Raw genomic sequence first — 26,641 nt, 5'->3', positions numbered from 1 at the left:
AGCTTCTAATGCCCTGACATCATTTTCTAGAATTTTCCAAGCTGTTTAAAGGCACAGTCAACTTAGTTTATGTGAACTTCTGACCCACTGGAATTGTGATTAGGTGAAATAATCTGTAAACAATTGTTGGAAAAATTACCTGTGTCATGCACAAAGTAGATGTCCTGTACGACTTGCCAAAACTATAGTTTGTTAACAAGAAATTTGTGGAGTGGTTGAAAAACGAGTTTTAATGACTCCAACCTAAGTGTATGTAAACTTCCAACTTCAACTGTTTGTGTGTATATATATATATATAACACACACGTGTGCAGACCTGTCACATATAGAGGAAGGTGCTTCTTCTCATAAGACAGTACATACAGCAGTGCATGATTAACCACTCCTAGACACATAGAGACAGGGTGTTTCTCAATATGAATACTACCATACTCCACACTCTCATGCTCTGAGTGCATTCTCTGAGGACATTCTCTTGAGTACGTTGTTGTGAGGACGAGAGTGTGCAGGAATGCATAACATTTCATTTGAAGCACTCACCTCCCCCTACTGTTTTACCTCACGCTGCTCCTCCCCCTACTGTTTTACCTCACGCTGCTCCTCCCCCTACTGTATTACTTCACGCTGCTCCTCCCCCTACTGTTTTACCTCACGCTGCTCCTCCCCCTACTGTTTTACTCACGCTGCTCCTCCCCCTACTGTTTTACCTCACGCTGCTCCTCCCCCTACTGTATTACCTCACGCTGCCCCTCCCCCTACTGTTTTACCTCATGCTGCTCCTCCCCCTACTGTTTTACCTCACGCTGCTCCTCCCCCTACTGTTTTACTCACGCTGCTCCTCCCCCTACTGTTTTACCTCACGCTGCTCCTCCCCCTACTGTTTTACCTCACGCTGCTCCTCCCCCTACTGTTTTACCTCACACTGCTCCTCCCCCTACTGTTTTACCTCACGCTGCCCCTCCCCTACTGTTTTACCTCACTCTGCTCCTCCCCCTACTGTTTTACCTCACGCTGCTCCTCCCCCTACTGTTTTACCTCACGCTGCTCCTCCCCCTACTGTCTTACCTCACGCTGCTCCTCCCCCTACTGTTTTACCTCACGCTGCTCCTCCCCCTACTGTTTTACCTCACACTGCTCCTCCCCCTACTGTTTTACCTCACGCTGCTCCTCCCCATTCACAGAACCTTCTTCCAGCCAGGACAATGGCAACAATAGAGACGAAACAAAATGTACTCAAAGAAAATGTTTTACTTCATAGTTATCAACCAATGTTATCCAAGGTAGATATAAATTATTCCTGGGTAGCTAGCTAACAGTTCTTTGTGGCTATCTGGCAAGCTAACAGTAGTAGCTAGCCAGTTACTGTAGCTCTATTGACTTACTATGGGCTTGCGATCTATGCACACTACAGTGGGTATTGTAGGCAGGTAACCATGCCAAATTTAACACAGCATGTATTTATTAATATGTCAAGATAAAATATTGTAGTCAGGCAACATTTCATTCTGAAGTCGGAGTGTATTTTCTCTCACTTCAGCTCAAATAACGTCCGCCATTGATTTCAAGAAAATGTGCGTAATTTTTATGTGGTTGCTTCAGATTTCTTGCCATACTTTCCGTTGAAGCTTGCATTGATGTATGCTTCAAAATATGTACAAATGGAGTACGCATTCGAGAAGTGCCCTCAGCGCTCCGTTTAGCATAGTTTGATTTGGACTCGTGCTCCAATGTGCGTGCTTGATGCATGGTAGTATGCATTTTGAGAAACACCCATAGACACAGACATGATCACACACCTAGACACATGCAAAGACATACTGTATATACATTCACTTCAGGAGCCATTATGAGTGATTATCACTGATCATTTCTTCTGACTGAAAAGCAAGGGGGCAACTTTGTTTTTGGAAGTGGGTGGGCATAATTATTATTATTATTATTATTATTATTAATTTTTTTCTATCCAGCCCGGATAAACACTCCAAACAGCCTACCCGACCGCACAGAGGGCGGGGGGACCTAAAGCACCCCGTTGCCTCGTTTTGTATCACATTCCAATGATAAAACAGGGCCCTCTGTGCGGGGCCCTCTGTTCTCTCCTCCCTCTGTTCTTTCCTCCCTCTGTTCTCTCCTCCCTCTGTTCTCTCCTCCCTCTGTTCTCTCCTCCCTCTGTTCTCTCCTCCCTCTGTTCTTTCCTCCCTCTGTTCTTTCCTCCCTCTGTTCTCTCCTCCCTCTGTTCTTTCCTCCCTCTGTTCTCTCCTCCCTCTGTTCTCTCCTCCCTCTGTTCTCTCCTCCCTCTGTTCTCTCCTCCCTCTGTTCTTTCCTCCCTCTGTTCTCTCCTCCCTCTGTTCTCTCTCTACCTCTCTATCCCGTGGGACATGAACAGTACCTGACAGTAACTGTTACCCGACAACGGTTTCCATCACTAACAATAACTGCTGCCATTTTCCTGTGTGAGGTGAACTCCAGTGTGCCAGTCGTCATCACACACACACACACACACACACGTGCACACACGTGCACACACCCCCACACATACTGACTGCTCTTGAGCACAAAAACATCCTGTGGCGTACTGCATTAGCATCATATAGCCCCCGCGATATGCAACTTTTCAGGGAAGTTAGGAACCAACATACACAGGCAGTTAGGAAAGCAAAGGCTAGCTTTTTCAAACAGAAATTTGCATCCTGTAGCAAAACGTTTTGGGACCCTGTAAAGTCCATGGAGAATAAGAGCAGCTGCCCACTGCACTGAGGATAGGAAACACTGTCACCACCGATAAATCCATGATAATTGAGAATTTCAATAAGCATTTTCTACGGCAGGCCATGCTTTCCACCTGGCTACCCCTACCCCGGTCAACAGCCCTGCACCCCCCACAGCAACTTGCCCAAACCTCCCCCAGTTCTCCTTCAACCAAATCCAGATAGCTGATGTTCTGAAAGAGTTGCAAAATCTGGACCCCTTCAAATCAGCTGGGCTAGACAACCTCGACCCTCCCTTTCTAAAGTTATCCGCCATAATTGTTGCAACCCCAAATACTAGCCTGTTCAACCTCTCTTTCGTATCGTCTGCGATCCCCAAAGATTGGAAAGCTGCCGCTGTCATCCCCCTCTTCAAAGGGGGAGACACTCTAGACCCAAACTGTTGAATATCTATATCTATTCTAGCCTGCCTTTCTAAGGTCTTCGAAAGCCAAGTTAACAAACAGATCACCGACCATTTCGAATTCCACCGTACCTGCTCCACTATGCAATCTGGTTTCCGAGCTGGTCATGGGTGCACCTCAGCCACGCTCAAGGTCCTAAACGATATCATAACCTCCATCGATAAAAGACAATACTGTGAAGCCGTATTCATCGACCTGGCCAAAGCCAATGACTGCCTCGCCTGGTTCACCAAATACTTCTCAGATCGAGTTCAGTGTGTCAAATCAGAGGGCCTGTTGTCTGGACCTCTGGCAGTCTCTATGTGCCACAGGGTTCAATTCTCGGGCCAACTTTTCTCTGAATACATCAATGATGTCGCTCTTGCTGCTGGTGATTCTCTGATCCAACTCTACGCAGACGACACCATCCTGTATACTTCTGGCCCTTCTTTGGACACTGTGTTAACTAACCGCCAGACGAGCTTCAATGCCATACAACTCTCCTTCTGTGGCCTCAAACTGCTCTTAAATGCAAGTAAAACTAAATGCATGCTCTTCAACCGATCGCTGCCCGCACCTGCCTGCCTGCCCATCCAGCATCACTACTCTGGACGGTTCTGACTGAGAATGTGTGGACAATTACAAATACCTAGATGTCTGGTTAGACTGTAAACTCTCCTTCCAGACTCACATTAAGCATCTCCAATCCAAAATTACATCTAGAATCAGCTTCCTATTTCGCAACAGAGCATCCTTCACTCATGCTGCCAAACATACCCTCGTAAAACTGATTGTCCTACCAATCCTTGACTTCGACGATGTCATTTATAAAATAGCCTCCAACACTCTACTCAGCAAATTGGATGCAGTGCCATCCGTTTTGTCACTAAAGCCCCATATACTACCCACCACTGCGACCTGTATGCTCTTGTTGGCTGACCCTCGCTTCATATTCGTTGCCAAACCCACTGGCTCCAGGTCATCTATACGTTTTTTCTAGGTAAAGCGCCGCCTTATCTCAGCTCACTGGTCACCATAGCACACACACCTGTAGCATGCACTCCAGCAGGTATATTTCACTGGTCACCCCCAAAGCCTATTCCTCATTTGGCCGCCTTTCCTTCCAGTTCTCTGCTGCCAATGACTGGAACGAATTGCAAAAATCACTGAAGCTGGAGACTCATATCTCCCTCGCTAACTTTAAAAACCTCTTTGGGCTAGGTGGGACGCTAGTGTCCCACCTGGCCATCATCTGGTGAAATTGCAAAGCCCGAAATTCAAAATACAAAATTCGTAATATTAAACATTCATGAACATACAAGTGTCCTACATCATTTAAAAACTTAACGTCTCGTTATTCCAGCCGCTTTGTCAGATTTCAAAAAGGCTTCACGGCGAAAGCATACCATGCGATTATCTGAGGACAGCGCCCCGCGTACAAAAGTATTACAAATATTTTCCAAACAAGCAGAGGCATCACGAAAGTCATAAATAGTGATAAAATAAATCACTTACCTTTGAAGATCTTCCTCTGTTTGTAATCCCAAGGGTCCCAGCTACATCACAAATGGCCATTTTGTTCGATAAAGTCCTTCTTTATATCCTAAAAAAGTCAGTTTAGTTGGCGCGCTTGATTCAGTAATCCACCTGTTTCTCTCGTTCAAAATGCAAACAAATTAATCCCAAAAGTTACCAATACACAGTCAAACAACATTTCTAATCAATCCTCAGGTACCCTAATATGTAAATAAACTATACAATTTAAGACGGAGAATAGTATGTTCTGTCATGACGTTGGCCTGTGGGTAAGGTTTATGACCCCCCCCATAAATACCTTTCTCCCTTCCCCTCTCTGACCCTACTGAAGGACTGCTGTCCTGAAGGACTGCTGTCCTGTTAAATATAGAGAGTCTGGGAACATCAAACAAATGAGGAAAGGAACCATATTTTGGTAATAAAACCAGTTGGAAATATGCTTTGGAACGTAATGAGTATGTAGGTCAGTTCAGTTGTCATCTGAGACATTATGACTGATGACAGGATGACATAAACTGTACCTGGGAAAGTATCCACCCTCTAGTTATCAGAGTCACATGGAATTGTTATGCAATTGAAATGTTTGATATTGAAATTGTTTGTTAGGAGATTAAATATAATTTTAGCTTCCAAATGAGAAATTTGGGTTTTCATAAGGAAAGTGCCATGCTTGATCAGTGGCCCACCCCTGTGAAGAGGAGGGGTTATTAACGATGAAACACATCCTTCCCCCCTCTCCACTATATAAGCCTTTGACGAAAAGATAACCAGTTTGTTCCAGTACGGGAGGTCTGCAGCCTCTATGTTAGAAGGACACACATGTCAACTAAACCATATCAAGTACAGAACTAAGCCAACCTCGGCGTGAGCTTTGATGGCGAATGGTATGAACTTTGAGCTTATTCACTACAGAAGTGATACTTCCTAGCCGTTGAGTTAGCAGCGGCCGCTGTAGACGTGGGCTAGGAAAGGACGGACGACGGATCCAGTCTAACAGACGGACGAAGATACCACCACGTATCCAATTTACCACCAGAGACATTCTTAAGAGTTTACAGGAAGATCTGTTGGCCAACCCGGCCAGCATCTACGACCAATCTACCGAAGCGCAGCTCAGAGTAAATATTTATTGCATTTTCCTTTTCCAAATGGGCGGTAATTTAGAATGCATAAGATAATGTATTTACGATAGCCTAGCTGCTGTTTCTCTGTTCCTAAATCTTTCCGCTCTTTCATTCAAGCCCAACCACCTTTCCTTTGTGTAACCAGCCATGATACAGGTTCCGTCCACCAGGACGTTTTCTGTATGACATCATTTGTATTCTGTGTATATGTAATTCTGTGTGATTAGTTTAGGTATTTAGTAAATAAATAATTAAACCCAATTTTGTATTGCTGATTCAACTTGTTAGCCAGGGTTCGTGAAGATAGCCAAGAATTTACAACTTTCATTATGAGACTGAAAATAAGACAAGGGTTAATATTGACTGCTATCGATGTAAAATATTACAAAGTATTTTAAGAGTTTATTCGGAAGATAACGGCTCTATAAACGTTCTTCCGTGGTGCCCCGACTTTCTAGTTAATTACATTTACATGATTAGCTTAATCAGGTAATATTAATTACAGAGAAATCATTTTATAGGTTAGCATGTCATATCACTTAATCCGGCATAGCCAAAGACACGACAGTTCATTACTACAGTCAAAATGGAGCCACCTGGAAAAACTACAAATTCTAGCTAATTTTTCAAAAAACAATCTTGAAACTCTTTCTAAAGACTGTTGACATCTACTGGAAGCCCTAGGAACTACAATCTGGGAGGTATTCCTTTGATTTCCCCATAGACAGCCATTATAATGAGTGGTGAGCTCAAAAAAGAAAATCCTGATGGATTCTCCTCAGGTTTTACGCCTGCCATATCAGTTCTGTTATACTCACAGACATTATTTTAACAGTTTTAGAAACTTTATAGTGTTTTCTATCCAATACTACCAATTATATGCATATCTTAGCTTTTGGGCCTGAGTAACATGCAGTTTACTTTGGGCACATCAGTCATCCAAACTTCAGAATACTGCCCCCTAGCCTTAGAAGTTGCATCAGCTGTCAGAGCAGCTCACAGATCACTGCATCTGTAAATAGCCCATCTGTAAATAGCCCATCTGTAAATAGCCCATCCAACTACCTCATCCCGATATTGTTATTTATTTATTTTTTGCTCCTTTGCACCCCAGTATCTCTACTTGCATATTCATATTCTGCACATCTATCACTCCAGTGTTTAATTGCTAAATTGTAATTACTTTGCCACTACGGCCTATTTATTGCCTTACCTCCCTTATCTTACCTCATTTGCACACACTGTATATAGATTTTGTATTTTTTTTCCTATTATGTTATTGACTGTACGTTTGTTTATTCCATGTGTAACTCTGTGTTGTTGTTTGTGTCGCACTGCTTTGCTTTATCTTGGCCAGGTCGCAGTTGTAACTGGCCTATCTGGTTAAATAAAGGTGAAATATAAATAAATAAATAAAATAAACATACACACACACACACACACACACACACACACACACACACACACACACACACACACACACACACACACACACACACACACACACACACACACGGCCAGCAGCATACCACCCTGCATCCCACTGCTTGCTTGCCTCTGAAGCTGAGCAGGGTTGATCCCGGCTGGGATACCAGATGCTGCTAGAAGTGGTGTTGGAGGGCCAGTAGGAGGCACCATTTCCTCTGTTCTAAAAAAATATCCCAATGCCCCAGGGCAGTGCTTGGGGAAATTTCCCTGTGTAGGGTGTCGTCTTTCGGATAGGAATTTTTGGGTTGTCCTGACTCTCTGTGGTCACTAAAGATCCCATGGTACTTATCATAAGAGTAGTGGTGTTAACACTGGTGTCCTGGCTAAATTCCCAATCTGGCCCTCATACCATCATGGTCACCTAATCATCCCCAGTTTCTAATTGGCTCATTCATCTCCTCTCCCCTGTAACTATTCCCCAGGTTGTTGCTGTAAATTAGAATGTTTTCTCAGTCAACCTACCTGGTAAAATAAAGGGTTAAAAAAATACAAAATAAAAAAACACACACACACACACACACACACACACTTCAGTAGTAGACATCAGTCTGTTCTGCAGGACATTAAACCAAACCCCAGTCTGTTCTGCAGTACACTAAACCAAACCCCAGTCTGTTCTGCAGTACACTAAACCAAACCCCATTCTGTTCTGCAGTACATTAAACCAAACCCCAGTCTGTTCTGCAGGACATTAAACCAAACCCCAGTCTGTTCTGCAGGACACTAAACCAAACCCCAGTCTGTTCTGCAGTACATTAAACCAAACCCCAGTCTGTTGTGCAGTACATTAAACCAAACCCCAGTCTGTTCTGCAGTACATTAAACCAAACCCCAGTCTGTTCTGCAGTACATTAAACCAAACCCCTGTCTGTTCTGCAGTACATTAAACCAAACCCCAGTCTGTTCTGCAGGACACTAAACCAAACCCCAGTCTGTTCTGCAGTACATTAAACCAAACCCCAGTCTGTTCTGCAGTACATTAAACCAAACCCCAGTCTGTTCTGCAGGACACTAAACCAAACCCCAGTCTGTTCTGCAGTACATTAAACCAAACCCCAGTCTGTTCTGCAGGACACTAAACCAAACCCCAGTCTGTTCTGCAGTACATTAAACCAAACCCCATTCTGTTCTGCAGTACATTAAACCAAGCCCCAGTCTGTTCTGCAGTACATTAAACCAAACCCCAGTCTGTTCTGCAGTACATTAAACCAAACCCCAGTCTGTTCTGCAGTACATTAAACCAAACCCCATTCTGTTCTGCAGGACACTAAACCAAACCCCAGTCTGTTCTGCAGTACATTAAACCAAACCCCAGTCTGCTCTGCAGGACATTAAACCAAACCCCAGTCTGTTCTGCAGTACATTAAACCAAACCCCAGTCTGCTCTGCAGGACATTAAACCAAACCCCAGTCTGCTCTGCAGTACACTAAACCAAACCCCAGTTGCACTTCCAGGTGTTTCCACAGTCTCTCTGTGGGTTGTTGTTGTGTGGGGGTTATCTGATGATTAGAGGACCTACAGGAGCATGTCTGTAGACAGGTGGAGTCTACAGTTTCAGGGCAGATCTTAACAGGCTGGGGAGATGGAACACTGTTTATGTGGCTGTGAGATGGATATAGTTGTATTACGTACCAACCTGCTCTGGGATGCTCAACAACAAGAGAAGTCCTATAAAGGCTAGTTTATATGCTGGTAAGGTAGGCTGGAATACACATGCTGGTTATATGAGCACAGTCTATAACACCTATCACCCCAATGGATTGGGTGTCTCAGGGGTATATGAGTTTGTGTGTGTGACGGAGAGAGAGGGAGGGAAAGGGGGAGATATAATGATGGGGAGAGGAGGGGGAGGAAGGGCAGGTGCAGAGGGGAGCAGAGAGCTGTAATCAAAGAGAAGAAAGGATTGAGGGAGGAGTGTGGCGTTTTTCCCAAGAACCTTTTCTTCTGCTGGCGGTGGCCTGTCTCTGAACGGATGCACTTTGACCTCGGCACTGTGCAGTGCAGCATGGGTAAGAATGCCTAGACGGCAGGAGTTGGCGGGTCATAAAGGCAGCTGTGTGTGTGTGTGTGTGTGTGTGTGTGTGTGTGTGTGTGTGTGTGTGTGTGGTGTGTGTGTGTGTGTGTGTGTGTGTGTGTGTGTGTGTGTGTGTGTGTGTGTGTGTGTGTGTGTGTGTGTGTGTGTGTGAGAGAGAGACAGAGAGACAGAGATAGGGAGAGAGAACTTTACCAAACACACAGCTGTAGGGGCATTTAAAGACCTTTTAACTCTCCTGCCTCTCCTCACAGGAACAGGTGTGAGTGCTGGCAGGAGACGGAGAAAGAGTGAGGGGGAAGAGACACGCTTTCTTTTCTATCCCTCTCTCCTCAGGTCCTCCCCTCCCTGTAAGAACTCCTCTGGGTTTTGGACTCTTCCCTTCCTCTCTCTCTTTTTCTCTCTCTCCTCCTCAGTTTACGCTATAGCAGAGAGGAATATAGGGATGGAGGGAAAGAGGGAAGGGGAGAGGAGAGAGAGACTGTCTATTCACTAACACAGAGCTTTTCATCACCTATCATTTATCCCCTCAACTCCTACACAAAGCTTTAATCCATACCATTATCACATTACTGATCATCATAATCCCAATCAGCCTTTTATTTATAAACCATATCTTCCAAAGACGCAGCTCCAATTATCCTACAATCTATCTGCTTATTAAATGACAAAATAGAAAATCTATGCTGCGACCTCTTCCTGTGCCGGGGTGCATCGATCCCTTAGCCATGACTAATGAGAGCTGATATCTTGTTGTCAAACATGACCGCCTGGGCCTGCTTACTGTGTCAGACACAACAGCTCCACTGCACGGAAAGGATGGATGGAGGGATGGAGGGATGGAGGGATGGATGGAGGGATGGAGGGAGGAGGGAGGGAGGGAGGGAGGGAGGGAGGGAGGGAGGGAGGGAGGGAGGGAGGGAGGGAGGGAGGGAGGGAGGGAGGGAGGGACGAATGAATGAATGAATAAATGGATAGATTCATATCATGTTTATGTATACAAGAAACCTTGCCTTCTCATATTTCTCTTATCTTATTTATCTTTCTAGGATATTTTCTTTCTGTATGGCAGCCATGTTAGCAGCAGCAGTAGTATGGTATCAGTCAGTGTGGTTTATTGTGGGTTATTATCATGCAGTGCAGAGGAATAAAGAGCAGGACTGTCAGAGGGCATCTGTTGTTCCTGTTGTGTCACATAAACAGAATGGTCCCTCTGGATCCAGCTCCCACTGCTCTTCTAATGTGGAGAGAGAGCTTGAAAGTGAGGAAGACAGGGGGAGAGAGAAAGGAAGAGAGAGAGAATGGAAGAGGGAGAGAGACAGAGGAGGGAGGAGATGGAGAAAGAGAGAGACAGAGAAGTGGCCATGGAGGCGAGAAAGAGAAAAGAGAGGGAGGAAGAGAGAGACAGACAGAGAAAGACAGAGAGAAAGACAGAGAGAGAGAGACAGAGAAAGACAGAGCGAGAGAGAGAGACAAAGCGAGAGAGACGAGCGAAGAGAGGAGAGAGACGAGGGATGCAGAGAGAGACAGAGGAGAGAGAGACAGATCGAGAGAGAGAGAGACAGAGCGAGAGAGAGAGGACAGAGCGAGAGATGAGGAGCGATGGAGCAGAGCGACGAGATGAAGAGACAGACGCGAAGAGATAGAGAGAGCGTGAGAGAGAGAGTACAGGAGCGAGAGAGAGAAGACAGAGCGAGAGAGAGCGAGAAGAGAGAGACAGAGCGCGAGAGACAGATGCGAGTGGAGGAGAGAGACCAGAGCGAGGACAGAACCAGAGAGAGCGATGAGGAGACAGAGCGAGGAGAGAGAGACAGAGCGAGAGACAGCGCGCGACGGAGAGGAAGATGCGAAGAGAGACCGAGCGACAGAGCGAGACAGAGGCGAGCGAGAGAGAGGACAGAGCGAAGAGAGAGCGTGAAGCGAGAGACAGGCGAGAGAGAGAGACAGACCGAGAGAGAGAGAGAGAGAGAACAGAGCGAAGAGAGAGACAGAGGAGAGCGGAAGAGGAGAGACCAGAGCGAGAGATAGAGACAGAGCGAGGAGACAGAGCGACTGGAGCGAGATGAGAGACAGTAGCGGAGAGAGGAGAGACAGAGCAAGAGAGCGAGAGAGACAGAGAGAGACAGAGCGAGAGCGAAACAGAGCGGAGAGATTGAGAGGAGAGAGCGAGACAGAGCGAGAGAGAGAGAGAGAGGAGAGAGGAGACCAGAGCGTTGAGAGAGAGAGACAGGAGAGACAGAGCGAGAGAGACAGAGCGAGAGAGAGAGAGAGAGAGACAGAGCGAGAGAGAGAGACAGAGCAAGAGAGAGAGAGAGACAGAGAGAGACAGAGCGAGAGAGAGAGAGAGCGAGAGACAGAGCGAGAGAGAGAGACAGAGCGAGAGAGAGAGAGAGAGAGAGACAGAGCGAGAGAGAGAGAGAGCGAGAGACAGAGCGAGAGAGAGAGACAGAGCGAGAGACAGAGCGAGAGAGAGAGAGAGAGACAGAGCGAGAGAGAGAGACAGAGCAAGAGAGAGAGAGAGACAGAGAGAGACAGAGCGAGAGAGAAACAGAGCGAGAGAGAGAGAGAGAGAGAGACAGAGCGAGAGAGACAGAGAGAGAGAGACTATCAGTCTCTGTGGGCCCGTTCTCCTGCGGTGGTTTTACTGTGGTGATGATGCTGTTCCCCCGCTCCCCTCATTAATATTTGAAGAAAGAAGCTTCGTAGACATTTTATTATGATGCCTCTCTCTGGCATCTGTAGGGATGGGCTTTTAAACTACACATATCTGCTGCTGAGGCACTCTGTAGGGAAATGTAAATATTAAACTACACATATCTGCTGCTGAGGCACTTTGTAGTGATGGGATTTTAAACTACACATATCTGCTGCTGAGGCACTCTGTAGGGAAATGTAAATATTAAACTACACATATCTGCTGCTGAGGCACTCTGTAGGGAAATGTAAATATTAAACTACACATATCTGCTGCTGAGGAACTCTGTAGGGATTTTAAACTACACATATCTGCTGCTGAGGCACTCTGTAGCGATTTTAAACTACACATATCTGCTGCTGAGGCACTCTGTAGGGAAATGTAAATATTAAACTACACATATCTGCTGCTGAGGCACTCTGTAGGGATTTTAAACTACACATATCTGCTATACGTTGTTGATCTTTATTGTATCAACAAAGCTGGTGGTATCATATTGGTCAGGTTTCCTACAGGACATGGTGTAAAAATAGCAGCAGGAGGCTAGACAGAGAGGTAAACAAGAGAAAGAAGACAGGGACGTGGTGAAGAAGAAAGGAGCAATAGAGAGATGGAGAAAGCAATGTAGTTACACATTTCAAGCTGCTTGTAGTGTGCATTTGGAGCCAAGGGGAAATCTGTTAAGGTGTCTGCATACTAGGTTTGGTTTGCTCCTAGCAGAACTCGGCTAGGCCAAGTGACAGTCTGTGCATACTACCTTAAAAGACATTCTCTTGAAAAAAAAGAGAGACGCAATAGCCAGTATACACTTCCTCAAAATAGTCAGAATAAATCTAAGATAACTCAAGAAATCTGTCATTAATTTTTATGTTTTTGCAGAAGAGATCATAGTCGCACAATTTTACATATAACTAAGATGTTTGGTGCAGTACTTCTCAAGTGAAAAAAAATGTGCAGAAACGAATGGGCATAAACCCTTGCCGAAGACCAAAAGGAACAAAAACGTCACAAAATGTCATCCTAATATTTGAAAAAACTGTTCTGAACTGTTTCGGATGGGAAGCATGTGGGCACCTTTACTCTGTTAGTGGAAATGAATGAAATGAAACTGCTTTGAACACATTTACATTTAAGTCATTTAGCAGACGCTCTTATCCAGAGCGACTTACAAATTGGTGCATTCACCTTATGATATCCAGTGGAACAACCACTTTACAATAGTGCATCTAAACCTCTTAGGGGGACTTTGGTGTCTTTTATGACGTAATGACTGTCTAATCCCTCTTCATCTCAGCCCAGGTTCAGGGCCCTGCACCAGTGTCTAATCCCTCTTCATCTCAGCCCAGGTTCAGGGCCCTGCCCAGTGTCTAATCTCTCTTCATCTCAGCCCAGGTTCAGGGCCCTGCCCAGTGTCTAATCCCTCTTCATCTCAGCCCAGGTTCAGGGCCCTGCCCAGTGTCTAATCCCTCTTCATCTCAGCCCAGGTTCAGGGCCCTGCACCAGTGTCTAATCCCTCTTCATCTCAGCCCAGGTTCAGGGCCCTGCCCAGTCTCTAATTCCTCTTCATCTCAGCCCAGGTTCAGGGCCCTGCCCAGTGTCTAATCCCTCTTCATCTCAGCCCAGGTTCAGGGCCCTGCCCAGTGTCTAATCCCTCTTCATCTCAGCCCAGGTTCAGGGCCCTGCACCAGTCTCTAATCCCTCTTCATCTCAGCCCAGGTTCAGGGCCCTGCCCAGTGTCTAATCCCTCTTCATCTCAGCCCAGGTTCAGGGCCCTGCCCAGTGTCTAATCCCTCTTCATCTCAGCCCAGGTTCAGGGCCCTGCCCAGTGTCTAATCCCTCTTCATCTCAGCCCAGGTTCAGGGCCCTGCCCAGTCTCTAATCCCTCTTCATCTCAGCCCAGGTTCAGGGCCCTGCCCAGTGTCTAATCCCTCTTCATCTCAGCCCAGGTTCAGGGCCCTGCACCAGTGTCTAATCCCTCTTCATCTCAGCCCAGGTTCAGGGCCCTGCCCAGTGTCTAATCCCTCTTCATCTCAGCCCAGGTTCAGGGCCCTGCACCAGTCTCTAATCCCTCTTCATCTCAGCCCAGGTTCAGGGCCCTGCCCAGTCTCTAATCCCTCTTCATCTCAGCCCAGGTTCAGGGCCCTGCCCAGTGTCTAATCCCTCTTCATCTCAGCCCAGGTTCAGGGCCCTGCCCAGTCTCTAATCCCTCTTCATCTCAGCCCAGGTTCAGGGCCCTGCACCAGTCTCTAATCCCTCTTCATCTCAGCCCAGGTTCAGGGCCCTGCCCAGTGTCTAATCCCTCTTCATCTCAGCCCAGGTTCAGGGCCCTGCCCAGTGTCTAATCCCTCTTCATCTCAGCCCAGGTTCAGGGCCCTGTACAGTGTCTAATCCCTCTTCATCTCAGCCCAGGTTCAGGGCCCTGCCCAGTGTCTAATCCCTCTTCATCTCAGCCCAGGTTCAGGGCCCTGCCCAGTGTCTAATCCCTCTTCATCTCAGCCCAGGTTCAGGCCCTGCCCAGTGTCTAATCCCTCTTCATCTCAGCCCAGGTTCAGGGCCCTGCCCAGTGTCTAATCCCTCTTCATCTCAGCCCAGGTTCAGGGCCCTGCCCAGTGTCTAATCCCTCTTCATCTCAGCCCAGGTTCAGGGCCCTGCACCAGTCTCTAATCCCTCTTCATCTCAGCCCAGGTTCAGGGCCCTGCCCAGTCTCTAATCCCTCTTCATCTCAGCCCAGGTTCAGGGCCCTGCCCAGTGTCTAATCCCTCTTCATCTCAGCCCAGGTTCAGGGCCCTGCCCAGTGTCTAATCCCTCTTCATCTCAGCCCAGGTTCAGGGCCCTGCCCAGTCTCTAATCCCTCTTCATCTCAGCCCAGGTTCAGGGCCCTGCCCAGTGTCTAATCCCTCTTCATCTCAGCCCAGGTTCAGGGCCCTGCACCAGTCTCTAATCCCTCTTCATCTCAGCCCAGGTTCAGGGCCCTGCCCAGTGTCTAATCCCTCTTCATCTCAGCCCAGGTTCAGGGCCCTGCACCAGTCTCTAATCCCTCTTCATCTCAGCCCAGGTTCAGGGCCCTGCCCAGTGTCTAATTCCTCTTCATCTCAGCCCAGGTTCAGGGCCCTGCCCAGTGTCTAATCCCTCTTCATCTCAGCCCAGGTTCAGGGCCCTGCCCAGTGTCTAATCCCTCTTCATCTCAGCCCAGGTTCAGGGCCCTGCCCAGTGTCTAATCCCTCTTCATCTCAGCCCAGGTTCAGGGCCCTGCCCAGTGTCTAATCCCTCTTCATCTCAGCCCAGGTTCAGGCCCTGCCCAGTGTCTAATCCCTCTTCATCTCAGCCCAGGTTCAGGGCCCTGCCCAGTGTCTAATCCCTCTTCATCTCAGCCCAGGTTCAGGGCCCTGCCCAGTCTCTAATCCCTCTTCATCTCAGCCCAGGTTCAGGGCCCTGCACCAGTCTCTAATCCCTCTTCATCTCAGCCCAGGTTCAGGGCCCTGCACCAGTCTCTAATCCCTCTTCATCTCAGCCCAGGTTCAGGGCCCTGCCCAGTGTCTAATTCCTCTTCATCTCAGCCCAGGTTCAGTGCCTTGCCCAGTGTCTAATCCCTCTTCATCTCAGCCCAGGTTCAGGGCCCTGCCCAGTGTCTAATCCCTCTTCATCTCAGCCCAGGTTCAGGGCCCTGCACCAGTCTCTAATCCCTCTTCATCTCAGCCCAGGTTCAGGGCCCTGCACCAGTCTCTAATCCCTCTTCATCTCAGCCCAGGTTCAGGGCCCTGCCCAGTGTCTAATTCCTCTTCATCTCAGCCCAGGTTCAGTGCCTTGCCCAGTGTCTAATCCCTCTTCATCTCAGCCCAGGTTCAGGGCCCTGCCCAGTGTCTAATCCCTCTTCATCTCAGCCCAGGTTCAGGGCCCTGCCCAGTCTCTAATCCCTCTTCATCTCAGCCCAGGTTCAGGGCCCTGCACCAGTCTCTAATCCCTCTTCATCTCAGCCCAGGTTCAGGCCCTGCCCAGTGTCTAATCCCTCTTCATCTCAGCCCAGGTTCAGGGCCCTGCCCAGTGTCTAATCCCTCTTCATCTCAGCCCAGGTTCAGGGCCCTGCCCAGTGTCTAATCCCTCTTCATCTCAGCCCAGGTTCAGGGCCCTGCCCAGTGTCTAATCCCTCTTCATCTCAGCCCAGGTTCAGGGCCCTGCACCAGTCTCTAATCCCTCTTCATCTCAGCCCAGGTTCAGGGCCCTGCCCAGTGTCTAATCCCTCTTCATCTCAGCCCAGGTTCAGGGCCCTGCCCAGTGTCTAATCCCTCTTCATCTCAGCCCAGGTTCAGGGCCCTGTACAGTGTCTAATCCCTCTTCATCTCAGCCCAGGTTCAGGGCCCTGCCCAGTCTCTAATCCCTCTTCATCTCAGCCCAGGTTCAGGGCCCTGCACCAGTCTCTAATTCCTCTTCATCTCAGCCCAGGTTCAGGGCCCTGCCCGTGCCCGCCTTACTGGCTCAAAGCAGGCTCAAAGCAGCCTCTCTCACTCTGTTTCCCAGACTGGCGATTATCACAGAAGATAATGGAATCACTTTTGCTCCCCAGAGAGAGTAATAAGCAAGTTAGAGAGAGTAAGGAAGGGAGAGAGAGAAATAAAATACAAAAGTTGAGAGAAGGATGGAGGAAGAAAGAAAAACAAGGAATGTGAGAGACCAATAAAAAGGGAGGGATGGAGGAAGAGGTTTAGAGCAGAGCCTATTGTTTGTTTTCTGTGTTTACCGCAACACTAAAGTGGTTAGGAGCAGGTATATGGTTTTTACTTCAAGAAACACGTCTGAAAGAAGAATGAATGGAGAAAGTGGGCGGGAAAGGGGGAGAGAGAGAGTGGAGTGTATATTTGATTTTGAGTAGTGTGTAAATCTCCATGATACAGAGATTGTGAATAGAATATGTTGTTCCTGGAATAGGAGACACATGTTCTGAACCTACAATAACTACAAAAACACACTTCCCAGGGCCTTAGAAGCACAGTGTGAGGCAGGACTAGGGTGTGGTGTGTGTTTAGCAGGGTATGAAAGCTACACTACGGATGCATAATCAAAACAAATCACTTCACCCTCCTTTAACGAAGCAGTGGATGAGTTACATACTGTGGAGGAGAGGGAAAGTTAGCAGACGAGCGACAGAGAAATCTCCCTCTCTCTGTTGAAAGAGCTGCAGGGTTTTAGGGAGATGAATTGCATACATAACATCAGCATGGAATTGTAACAGTGAGACATGAGTCAGAATTATTTCTTTGATTTGTTGTTGTTGTTTTGTCTGTGTGAGAGATGACCTCCCAGAGGAGTCAGGGGGAACTGATTGTTTATATGTAGTAATTATGTTAGTAGTGTTTGGCTCTCTACTGTGGAATTGGTATTGTTGAGAGGGCCAAAATAATTACTGGGAAACATTTTTGTGATATGAAAATCAAGTTGCAAATATAATTTTCTGTGTTTTGTCAGCTCTTTGACAAGCACACTCACACACTCACATGCACCCAGCAGCTGCAATTTGTTGTTGCAATTATGGACGGCACAAACTGAAGCATCCACTCGTTAAAATGTTTGACGTATTTCACGAGATTCCGCTATGTGAATATACATTAATGAGCATCTCTTTCTCTGCCTCTCTGCCTGCATTCTGTTCTCAGTATTCCTGGCGTGTTCTTCTGGCTCTATGTCAAATGTCTATTGCATGTGTATATAGTACAATTAGCCTTTAAGCATTCTCAGTACAATTAGCCTTTAAGCATTCTCAGTACAATTAGCCTTTAAGCATTCTCAGTACAATTAGCCTTTAAACATTCTCAGTACAATTAGCCTTTAAGCATTCTCAGTACAATTAGCCTTCAAGCATTCTTAGTACAATTAGCCTTTAAGCATTCTCAGTACAATTAGCCTTTAAGCATTCTCAGTACAATTAGCCTTTAAGCATTCTCAGTACAATTAGCCTTTAAGCATTCTTAGTACAATTAGCCTTTAAACATTCTCAGTACAATTAGCCTTTAAGCATTCTCAGTACAATTAGCCTTTAAGCATTCTCAGTACAATTAGCCTTTAAGCATTCTCAATACAATTAGCCTTTAAGCATTCTCAGTACAATTAGCCTTTAAGCATCCCCTTCTCCCCTTCCTCCCTCTCTCTCTCTCTCCCTGCAGTCTGTTCGCAATACTCGCGGGGTGTGTTTGCTATCTTCGGCCTGTACGACAAGCGTTCGGTGCACACCCTGACGTCGTTCTGCAGCGCTCTGCACATCTCCCTGGTCACACCCAGTTTCCCCACGGAGGGGGAGGGCCAGTTCACCCTGCAGCTCCGCCCCTCTATCAGAGGAGCTCTGCTGTCCCTGCTGGACCACTACGACTGGAGCCGCTTTGTATTCCTCTACGACACAGACAGAGGTACCAGCTGTCAATCAAACAATACCCAATCAATTAATCAATCAGTCAGTCAGTCAGTCAGTAGGTCAACCAGTCAGTTAATCAGTCAATCAATCAATCAATCTAATCTAGTCAATCCAAGGGAAGCAGAAGAGAGGAAAGAGGAAGAGAGGAAAATGGAATGGAGTGAGCGGGAACTCTACACAGCTCAACCCAGTCATTCATACAGCTCAACCCAGTCATTCATACAGCTCAACCCAGTCATTCATACAGCTCAACCCAGTCATTCATACAGCTCAACCCAGTCATTCATACAGCTCAACCCATTCATTCATACAGCTCAACCCAGTCATTCATACAGCTCAACCCAGTCATTCATACAGCTCAACCCAGTCATTCATACAGCTCAACCCAGTCATTCATACAGCTCAACCCAGTCATTCATACAGCTCAACCCATTCATTCATACAGCTCAACCCAGTCATTCATACAGCTCAACCCAGTCATTCATACAGCTCAACCCAGTCATTAACACAGCTCAACCCAGTCATTAACACAGCTCAACCCAGTCATTAACACGTCTGAACCCACTAATTCATACAGCTCAACCCAGTCATTAACACAGCTCAACCCAGTCATTAACACAGCTCAACCCAGTCATTAACACAGCTCAACCCAGTCATTCATACAGCTCAACCCAGTCATTCATACAGCTCAACCCAGTCATTCATACAGCTCAACCCAGTCATTCATACAGCTCAACCCAGTCATTCATACAGCTCAACCCAGTCATTCATACAGCTCAACCCAGTCATTCATACAGCTCAACCCAGTCATTCATACAGCTCAACCCAGTCATTAACACAGCTCAACCCAGTCATTCACACAGCTCAACCCAGTCATTCATACAGCTCAACCCAGTCATTAACACAGCTCAACCCAGTCATTCATACAGCTCAACCCAGTCATTAACACAGCTCAACCCAGTCATTAACACAGCTCAACCCAGTCATTCATACAGCTCAACCCAGTCATTCATACAGCTCAACCCAGTCATTCATACAGCTCAACCCAGTCATTAACACAGCTCAACCCAGTCATTCATACAGCTCAACCCAGTCATTCATACAGCTCAACCCAGTCATTCATACAGCTCAACCCAGTCATTAACACAGCTCAACCCAGTCATTCATACAGCTCAACCCAGTCATTCATACAGCTCAACCCAGTCATTCATACAGCTCAACCCAGTCATTCATACAGCTCAACCCAGTCATTAACACAGCTCAACCCAGTCATTCATACAGCTCAACCCATTCATGAACACAGCTCAACCCATTCATTAACACAGCTCAACCCAGTCATTCATACAGCTCAACCCAGTCATTCACACAGCTCAACCCAGTCATTCATACAGCTCAACCCAGTCATTAACACAGCTCAACCCAGTCATTCACACAGCTCAACCCAGTCATTAACACAGCTCAACCCAGTCATTCATACAGCTCAACCCAGTCATTCATACAGCTCAACCCAGTCATTCATACAGCTCAACCCATTCATTCATACAGCTCAACCCAGTCATTCATACAGCTCAACCCAGTCATTCATACAGCTCAACCCAGTCATTCACACAGCTCAACCCAGTCATTCATACAGCTCAACCCAGTCATTCACACAGCTCAACCCAGTCATTCATACAGCTCAACCCAGTCATTCATACAGCTCAACCCAGTCATTCATACAGCTCAACCCAGTCATTCATACAGCTCAACCCAGTCATTCATACAGCTCAACCCAGTCATTCATACAGCTCAACCCAGTCATTAACTCAGCTTGTTACTGAACTAAATGTGACTGTGACTATCTGTGGAGAGGCTGACAGAGATTAAAGTGAGCTTGTTCCCCTTGATGCTGTGTGTGCTGACAGATTGGACACAGCTGATGCCCTCCGCTCTGGACTATCGTCATGGGAATACTCAGCACGGAACCCTAAACCAGACATTCCCACATCCACTTGTCATGCCAGGGTCTCGATGCCCTCTGAGTGGCTAGCAGTGCCAGTCCCACCACACAATGCATTTTCTCAGTGTGTGTGTGTGTGCCTCCCTTCTGCCAGTCTCTCTGTGGCCCGGCTTGGCTAGGTCGACACCAAGGGGATTGTAGGTGCGGTTTCCGCTTCACTCACCCGTGACTCGCCGAGGCAGGGCCGTTCATTAGCATTTCCCATCAGCCCCGTGCTGTCGGTAATGTGGTGGAAAATGGGCAGTAAGAGGGATCTGTTTTATGCTCCGTGCTCTGCAGACAGCATGGCACACACACACACACACACACACACACACTCCGATTTCGGTTCCGCAGCTACTGAGGGTTCATCTGTTGTAAAGCATTTGAAACTGGGAGAAAGGCACATGGAAACACACTGAGGATTTTGTAGGCCTACATGTGTGTGAGACTGGGAAGCTGTGTGCCCATTGGTTGACAAAGATCCATTCCCAAGCCTTCTTTTATGTGTTCATGTGTCACCTGACATTTTGGGTCTATAAAGCTGTTTTTTTTTCATTGTTACATTTCTCCTGTTGTCTGTTGTATAGTCAGGGATAGGCTCCAGCCAGGAGACAGACACACAGTCTGGACACAGACAGACAAACAGACAGACACAGAGCCACACTGTTACACAGTATGGACACAGACAGACAGACAGACAGACAGACAGACAGACAGACAGACAGACAGACAGACAGACAGACAGACAGACAGACAGACAGACAGACAGACAGACAGACAGACAGACAGATTGTTAGCCTCCAGCTGAGGAGTGTTTACACAGGGACAGCTGTTGTTGATGGCTACTGGGAGTGTTTGGGGGAACTGTGGACATAATGATAGAAGCATCAGGGTGAGAGAGACAAACAGTGACAGAAAGACAGAGGGGAGACAGAGGGTGATAGAGAAAGGAACAGACAGCAGAGGTGTCAGAGACAGGGGATCAGGACAGTACCTGGGGGCACAGTGACGGGTACTTCAGTATATGTGCTGCCGAAGCAAGCACAGTGACGGGTACTTTAGCGTAGGGTTGCACTAAACAGACAAGAAGGAAGAGGGATGGAGTGAGGACGCCAGCGAAGGAAGGGGCATCTGGCATTTAGAGTGTTTTGCAGTGTTTCTGTTTAGTTTGATTGTTCCAAGACACTGTTTTTGTTTACTTAAATATTTGATCTATTTGTTTTATCTTCAGCTTCAATTTTCTGAAATTAAATGTATGTGGCCTTGCTGGCATCTCTCCAGATTGATGATGTCTGGTTGTCGTTGCGTCTCTGATCTGTTGTCTAGGTTACGCCATCCTACAGGCAATCATGGAGCGAGCAGGTCAAAATGGTTGGCAGGTGAGCACCACATGGGCACGCACACACACACACACACACACACACACACACACACACACACACACACACACACACACACACACACACACACACACACACACACACAGGTTAATTGCTCTGTCTCTGTGCAGGTGAGTGCCATCTGCGTGGAGAGTTTCAACGAGGCAGCGTACCGTCGTCTGCTAGAGGACCTGGACCGCCGGCAGGAGAGGAAGTATGTCATCGACCTGGAGCCTGAGAGACTGCAGAGCATTCTAGAACAGGTGAGTCTGATGAGAGACTGCGGGACATTCTAGAACAGGTGAGTCTGATGAGAGACTGCAGAGCATTCTAGAACAGGTGAGTCTGATGAGAGACTGCAGAGCATTCTAGAACAGGTGAGTCTGATGAGCGACTGCAGGACATTCTAGAACAGCTGAGTCTGATGAGAGACTGCAGAGCATTCTAGAACAGGTGAGTCTGATGAGAGACTGCAGAGCATTCTAGAACAGGTGAGTCTGATGAGAGACTGCAGAGCATTCTAGAACAGGTGAGTCTGATGAGAGACTGTAGAGCATTCTAGAACAGGTGAGTCTGATGAGAGACTGCAGAGTATTCTAGAACAGGTGAGTCTGAGAGACTGCAGAGCATTCTAGAACAGGTGAGTCTGATGAAAGACCGCAGAGCGTTCTAGAACAGGTGACCACAGAACTCAACATCACACACCATTGCACACACACAATCTCTCTCTCAGCCTTGTGGTATTTCATGCGCATTAGTACCCCTCTCCTCCTCTCTTCACTGAACGCATCTACTGATGGCCAGACTGTGACTCTAACAGTTGAGACAGGTGTGTCTGTCTGCCTCTTCTCTGCTGCTGTCATCTTTGACCCCAGCTCCAGGGTAATGTCCCATTGGTCAGCCATCTGTCACTACTTCCCTGTGCATGCATCATTTCCTCATCTGGCCAGATCTCCCTTCCTGTCTACTGGTCTGACAAATATGGGCAGACACACACCAGCAACTACAAGCACGGACACACGCACAAACACACACACAAACACACACCTGTGCAGTGGTCTGCCCAGGAACAGCAGGCTCAGTAGTATTGGCATGGATGGCATCATCAGTCAGACAGAGATTGCTCTCTCTAGCTCTCAATTTTAAAGGGCTTTATTGGCATGGGAAACATATGTTTAAATTGCCAAAGCAAGTGAAATAGATAATGAACAAAAGTGAAAAAAACTATTTAAAAAAAAGATTACAAAAGTTGTATTTACAATGGTATTTGTTCTTCACTGGTTGCCCTTTTCTTGTGGCAACAGGTCTCAAATCTTGCTGCTGTGATGGCACACTGTGGTATTTCATCCAGTAGATATGGGAGTTTATCAAAATTGGATATGTTTTCAAATTCTTTGTGGGTCTGTGTAATCTGAGGGAAATATTTGTCTCTAATATGGTCATATATTTGGCAGGAGGTTAGGAAGTGCAGCTCAGTTTCCACCTCATGTTGTGGGCAGTGTGCACATAGAAGCTCTTGAGTGCCAGGTCTGCCTACGGCAACCTTTCTTAATAGCAAGGCTATGCTCACTGAGTCTGTACATAGTCAAAGCTTTCCTTAATTTTGGGTCAGTCACAGTGGTCAGGTATTCTGCCCAGAGCCAGATAGCATTCTAGTTTGCTCAGATATTTTGTTAATTCTTTCCAATGTGTCAAGTAAATCTCTTTTTGCTCTCTCTCTCTCTCTCTCTCTCTCTCTCCCTCTCTCTCTCTCAGGATAGCCATTCAATTTCTTCTCTTCTTTTCTCCCCTCTCATCCCCTTTCGTTCTCCCCTCTTCTCCTCCTCTATTTTCCTCTTCTCTTCCTGTCTTTCTCCAGGCCGTTAGTGTGGGGAAACATGTCAAAGGCTACCATTACATCTTAGCCAACCTGGTAAGTATGTGTGTGGCTTCTTAGTGCATCCCAATAGTCTAAAGTGGTTTCATTTCCTTGTCTGCACCCCTCCTGCTCTCCTTCATCTCTGCTAACATGAACCAACTGAACAAGTGAAAACAGATACCCCTGTCCCCATCCACATGATGTGGTTTTTTAGATTAGTGCAGATGAAAGAGAGGAGACGAGGAGAAGAGAGAAGGTTGTGGTATGTACAGAGGGGTTCAGGCAGGTGGCTGTGGTTTACCTTGTCTCTGAGGAAAATGTGAGTCAACTCTGAGCCAAACAGACAGACCCATGCCTTTGTGAGGAGAACGGTTTGAAGGGACTTCAGACAGTGCACTCTCTCTCTCCTTCTCTCTTTCTCTCTAGCTTGGGAAAAGAAGGTGCATCCCTGTCTCAGAGCTTCCATGTTCAGGCAAAGCCAGGTTAATCTTCAAATGCAGTTGTGCCTAACACTCTCTCTCTCTCTCTCTCTCTCGCTCTCTCTCGCTCTCTCTCTCTCATTCTCTCTCTCGCCATCTCTCTCCCTCTCTCTCTCTCGCCCTCTCTCTCCCTTTCTTCCTCCCCTGTCTCTCTCCCCTCAAGGGTTTTAAAGACATATCTCTAGAGAGATTCATGCATGGTGGGGCTAACATCACAGGCTTCCAGTTGGTTGACTTCAGTAAGCCAATAGTTCTCAAACTGATGCAGCGCTGGAACAAACTGGACCAGAGAGAGTACCCAGGCTCTGACATCCCACCCAAGGTACACACACACTCACACACTGCTGCAGAGGGTTCTAGAATCATGTTGGAGAGAAAACTATTTTCCTGTCACAGCTCTTTAGCCAATCACACTTTGACTCTGAGAAGCAGCAGGAAACACTCGGCTGTTAGACATGGTGTCCCACACCTCTCTCTCTCTCTCTCTCTCTCTCTCTCCAATTCAAAGTGCTTTATTGGCATGGGAAACATATGTTACATTGCCAAGCAAGTGAAATAGTTAAACAAAAGTGAAATAAACAAAACATTTACAGTAAGCGTTACACTATGCACAGCTATTTTCAGGTATCTCCAGAGATGTTCTATCGGGTTCAAGTCCGGGCTCTAGCTGGGTCACTCAAGGACATTCAGAGACTTGTCCCAAAGCCACTCCCACATTTGTCTTAAATGTATGCTTTGGGTCGTTGTCCTGTTGGAAGGTGAACCTTCACCCCAGTCGAGGTCCTGAGGGCTCTGAAGCAGGTTTTCATCAAGGATCTCTCTGTGCTTTGCTCTGTTCATCTTTGCCTCGGTTCTGACTAGTCTCCCAGTCCCTGCCGCTGAAAAACATCCCTACAGCATGATGCTGCCACCACCATGCTTCACCATAGGGATGGTGCCAGGTTTCCTCCAGATGTGACACTTGGCATTCAGGACAAAGAGTTCAATCTTGGTTTCATCAGACCAAAGAATCTTGTTTCTCATGGTCTCAAATCAAATCAAATTGTATTTGTCATATGTGCCAAATACAACAGGTGTAGGCCTTACAGTGAAATGCTTACTTACAAGCCCTTAAACAACAATTCAGTTTTAAGAAAATCCCCCCCAAAAAGTAAGAGATGAGAATAACAAATAATTAAAAAGCTGCAGAGAGTCTTTAAGTGCCTTTTGGCAAACTCTAAACGGGCTGTCATGTGCCTTTTACTGAGGAATAGCTTCCATCTGGCCACTCTACCATAAAGGCCTGATTGGTGGAGTTCTGCAGAGATGGTTGTCCTTCTGGAAAATTCACCCATCTCCACAGAGGAACTCTAGAGCTCTGTCAGAGTTACCATCGGGTTCTTGGTCACCTCCCTGACCAAGGCCCTTCTCCCCCGATTGTTCAGTTTGGCCGAGTGGCCAGCTCTGGAAGAGTCTTGGTGGTTCCAAACTTCTTCCATTTAAGAATGATGGAGGCCACTGTGTTCTTGGGGACCTTCAATGCTGCAGAAATGTTTTGGTACCCTTCCCCAGATCTGTGCCTTGACACAATCCTGTCTCGGAGCTCTAAGGACAATTCTTTCCACCTTCTGACTTGGTTTTTGCTATGACATGCACTGTCATCTGTGGGACCTTATATAGACAGGTGTGTGCCTTTCCAAATCATGTCCAATCAATTGAATTTACCACAGGTGGACTCCAATCAAGTTGTAGAAACATCTCAATGATGTTCAATGGAAACAGGATGCACCTGAAATCAATTTTGAGTATCATAGTAAAAGGTCTGAAAACGTATATAAAAGAAGGTATTTCTGTTTATTATTTGTAATACATTTGCAAACATTTCTAAATACCTGTTTCCGCATTGTCGTTATGGGGTATTGTGAGTAGATTGATAAGGAAAAAAATGTATTTAATCCATTTTAGAATAAGGCTGTAACGTAGCAAAATGTGGAAAAGGGGAACGGGTCTGAATACTTTCTGAATGCACTGTATATGTTGATGAGGGTGGGGCTCAAAATGTATCCCTGTCTCACCCCACGGCCTGTGGAAATAAATGTGTGTATTTCTTTGCCAATTTTAACTGCACACTTGTTGTTTGTGTATCTGGATTTTATATTGTCGTATGTTTTTTTCCCAACACCGCTTTCCATCAATTTGAAAAGCAGACCGTCATGCCAAATTGAGTCAAACGCTTTTTGGAAATCATCAAACCATGAGAAGACTTTGCCTTTTTTTGTTTGTTTATTTGTCAATTAGGGTGTGCAGGGTGAATATGTGGTTTGTCGTATGGTAATAAGCCAATTTGACATTTGCTCAGTACCTTGTTTTTACTGAGGAATTATATGAGTCTGCCGTTAATGATAATGTAGAGGATTTCCCGAAGGTTGCTGTTAACGTATGCTGTATCCCACTGGAGTTATTGGGATGAAATTTTGGAAGATGCCAGAGCTGAGGATGATGTTAAAGAGTCTAAGTATAGCCAATTGGAATTTGTGA

The 26,641-nt window shown here is 46.6% G+C and overlaps 1 protein-coding gene across 9 annotated transcripts in view; it reads left to right on the top strand.

The window, feature by feature from the left end:
• The window catches only part of gria4a (glutamate receptor, ionotropic, AMPA 4a), a 158,697-nt gene that overhangs the window by 35,757 nt on the left and 96,299 nt on the right, over positions 1 to 26,641 (top strand). For 8 of the 9 annotated variants that reach the window (XM_029715795.1, XM_029715796.1, XM_029715794.1 and 5 more), the window contains exons 3-7: positions 18,183 to 18,422; positions 21,735 to 21,787; positions 21,919 to 22,050; positions 23,646 to 23,699; positions 24,288 to 24,446. In XM_029715795.1, coding sequence (XP_029571655.1) covers positions 18,183 to 18,422; positions 21,735 to 21,787; positions 21,919 to 22,050; positions 23,646 to 23,699; positions 24,288 to 24,446 — 638 coding nt within the window. The remainder of the gene's footprint in view (positions 1 to 18,182; positions 18,423 to 21,734; positions 21,788 to 21,918; positions 22,051 to 23,645; positions 23,700 to 24,287; positions 24,447 to 26,641) is intronic. The other variant, XM_029715800.1, reaches the window with a different exon arrangement.

The sequence above is a fragment of the Salmo trutta genome, chromosome 26, assembly GCF_901001165.1.
Source record: "Salmo trutta chromosome 26, fSalTru1.1, whole genome shotgun sequence".
Lineage (NCBI taxonomy): Eukaryota > Metazoa > Chordata > Actinopteri > Salmoniformes > Salmonidae > Salmo > Salmo trutta.
Note: the sequence above shows the minus strand (reverse complement) of the source record. Positions and strands in the feature narration are given on the sequence as shown.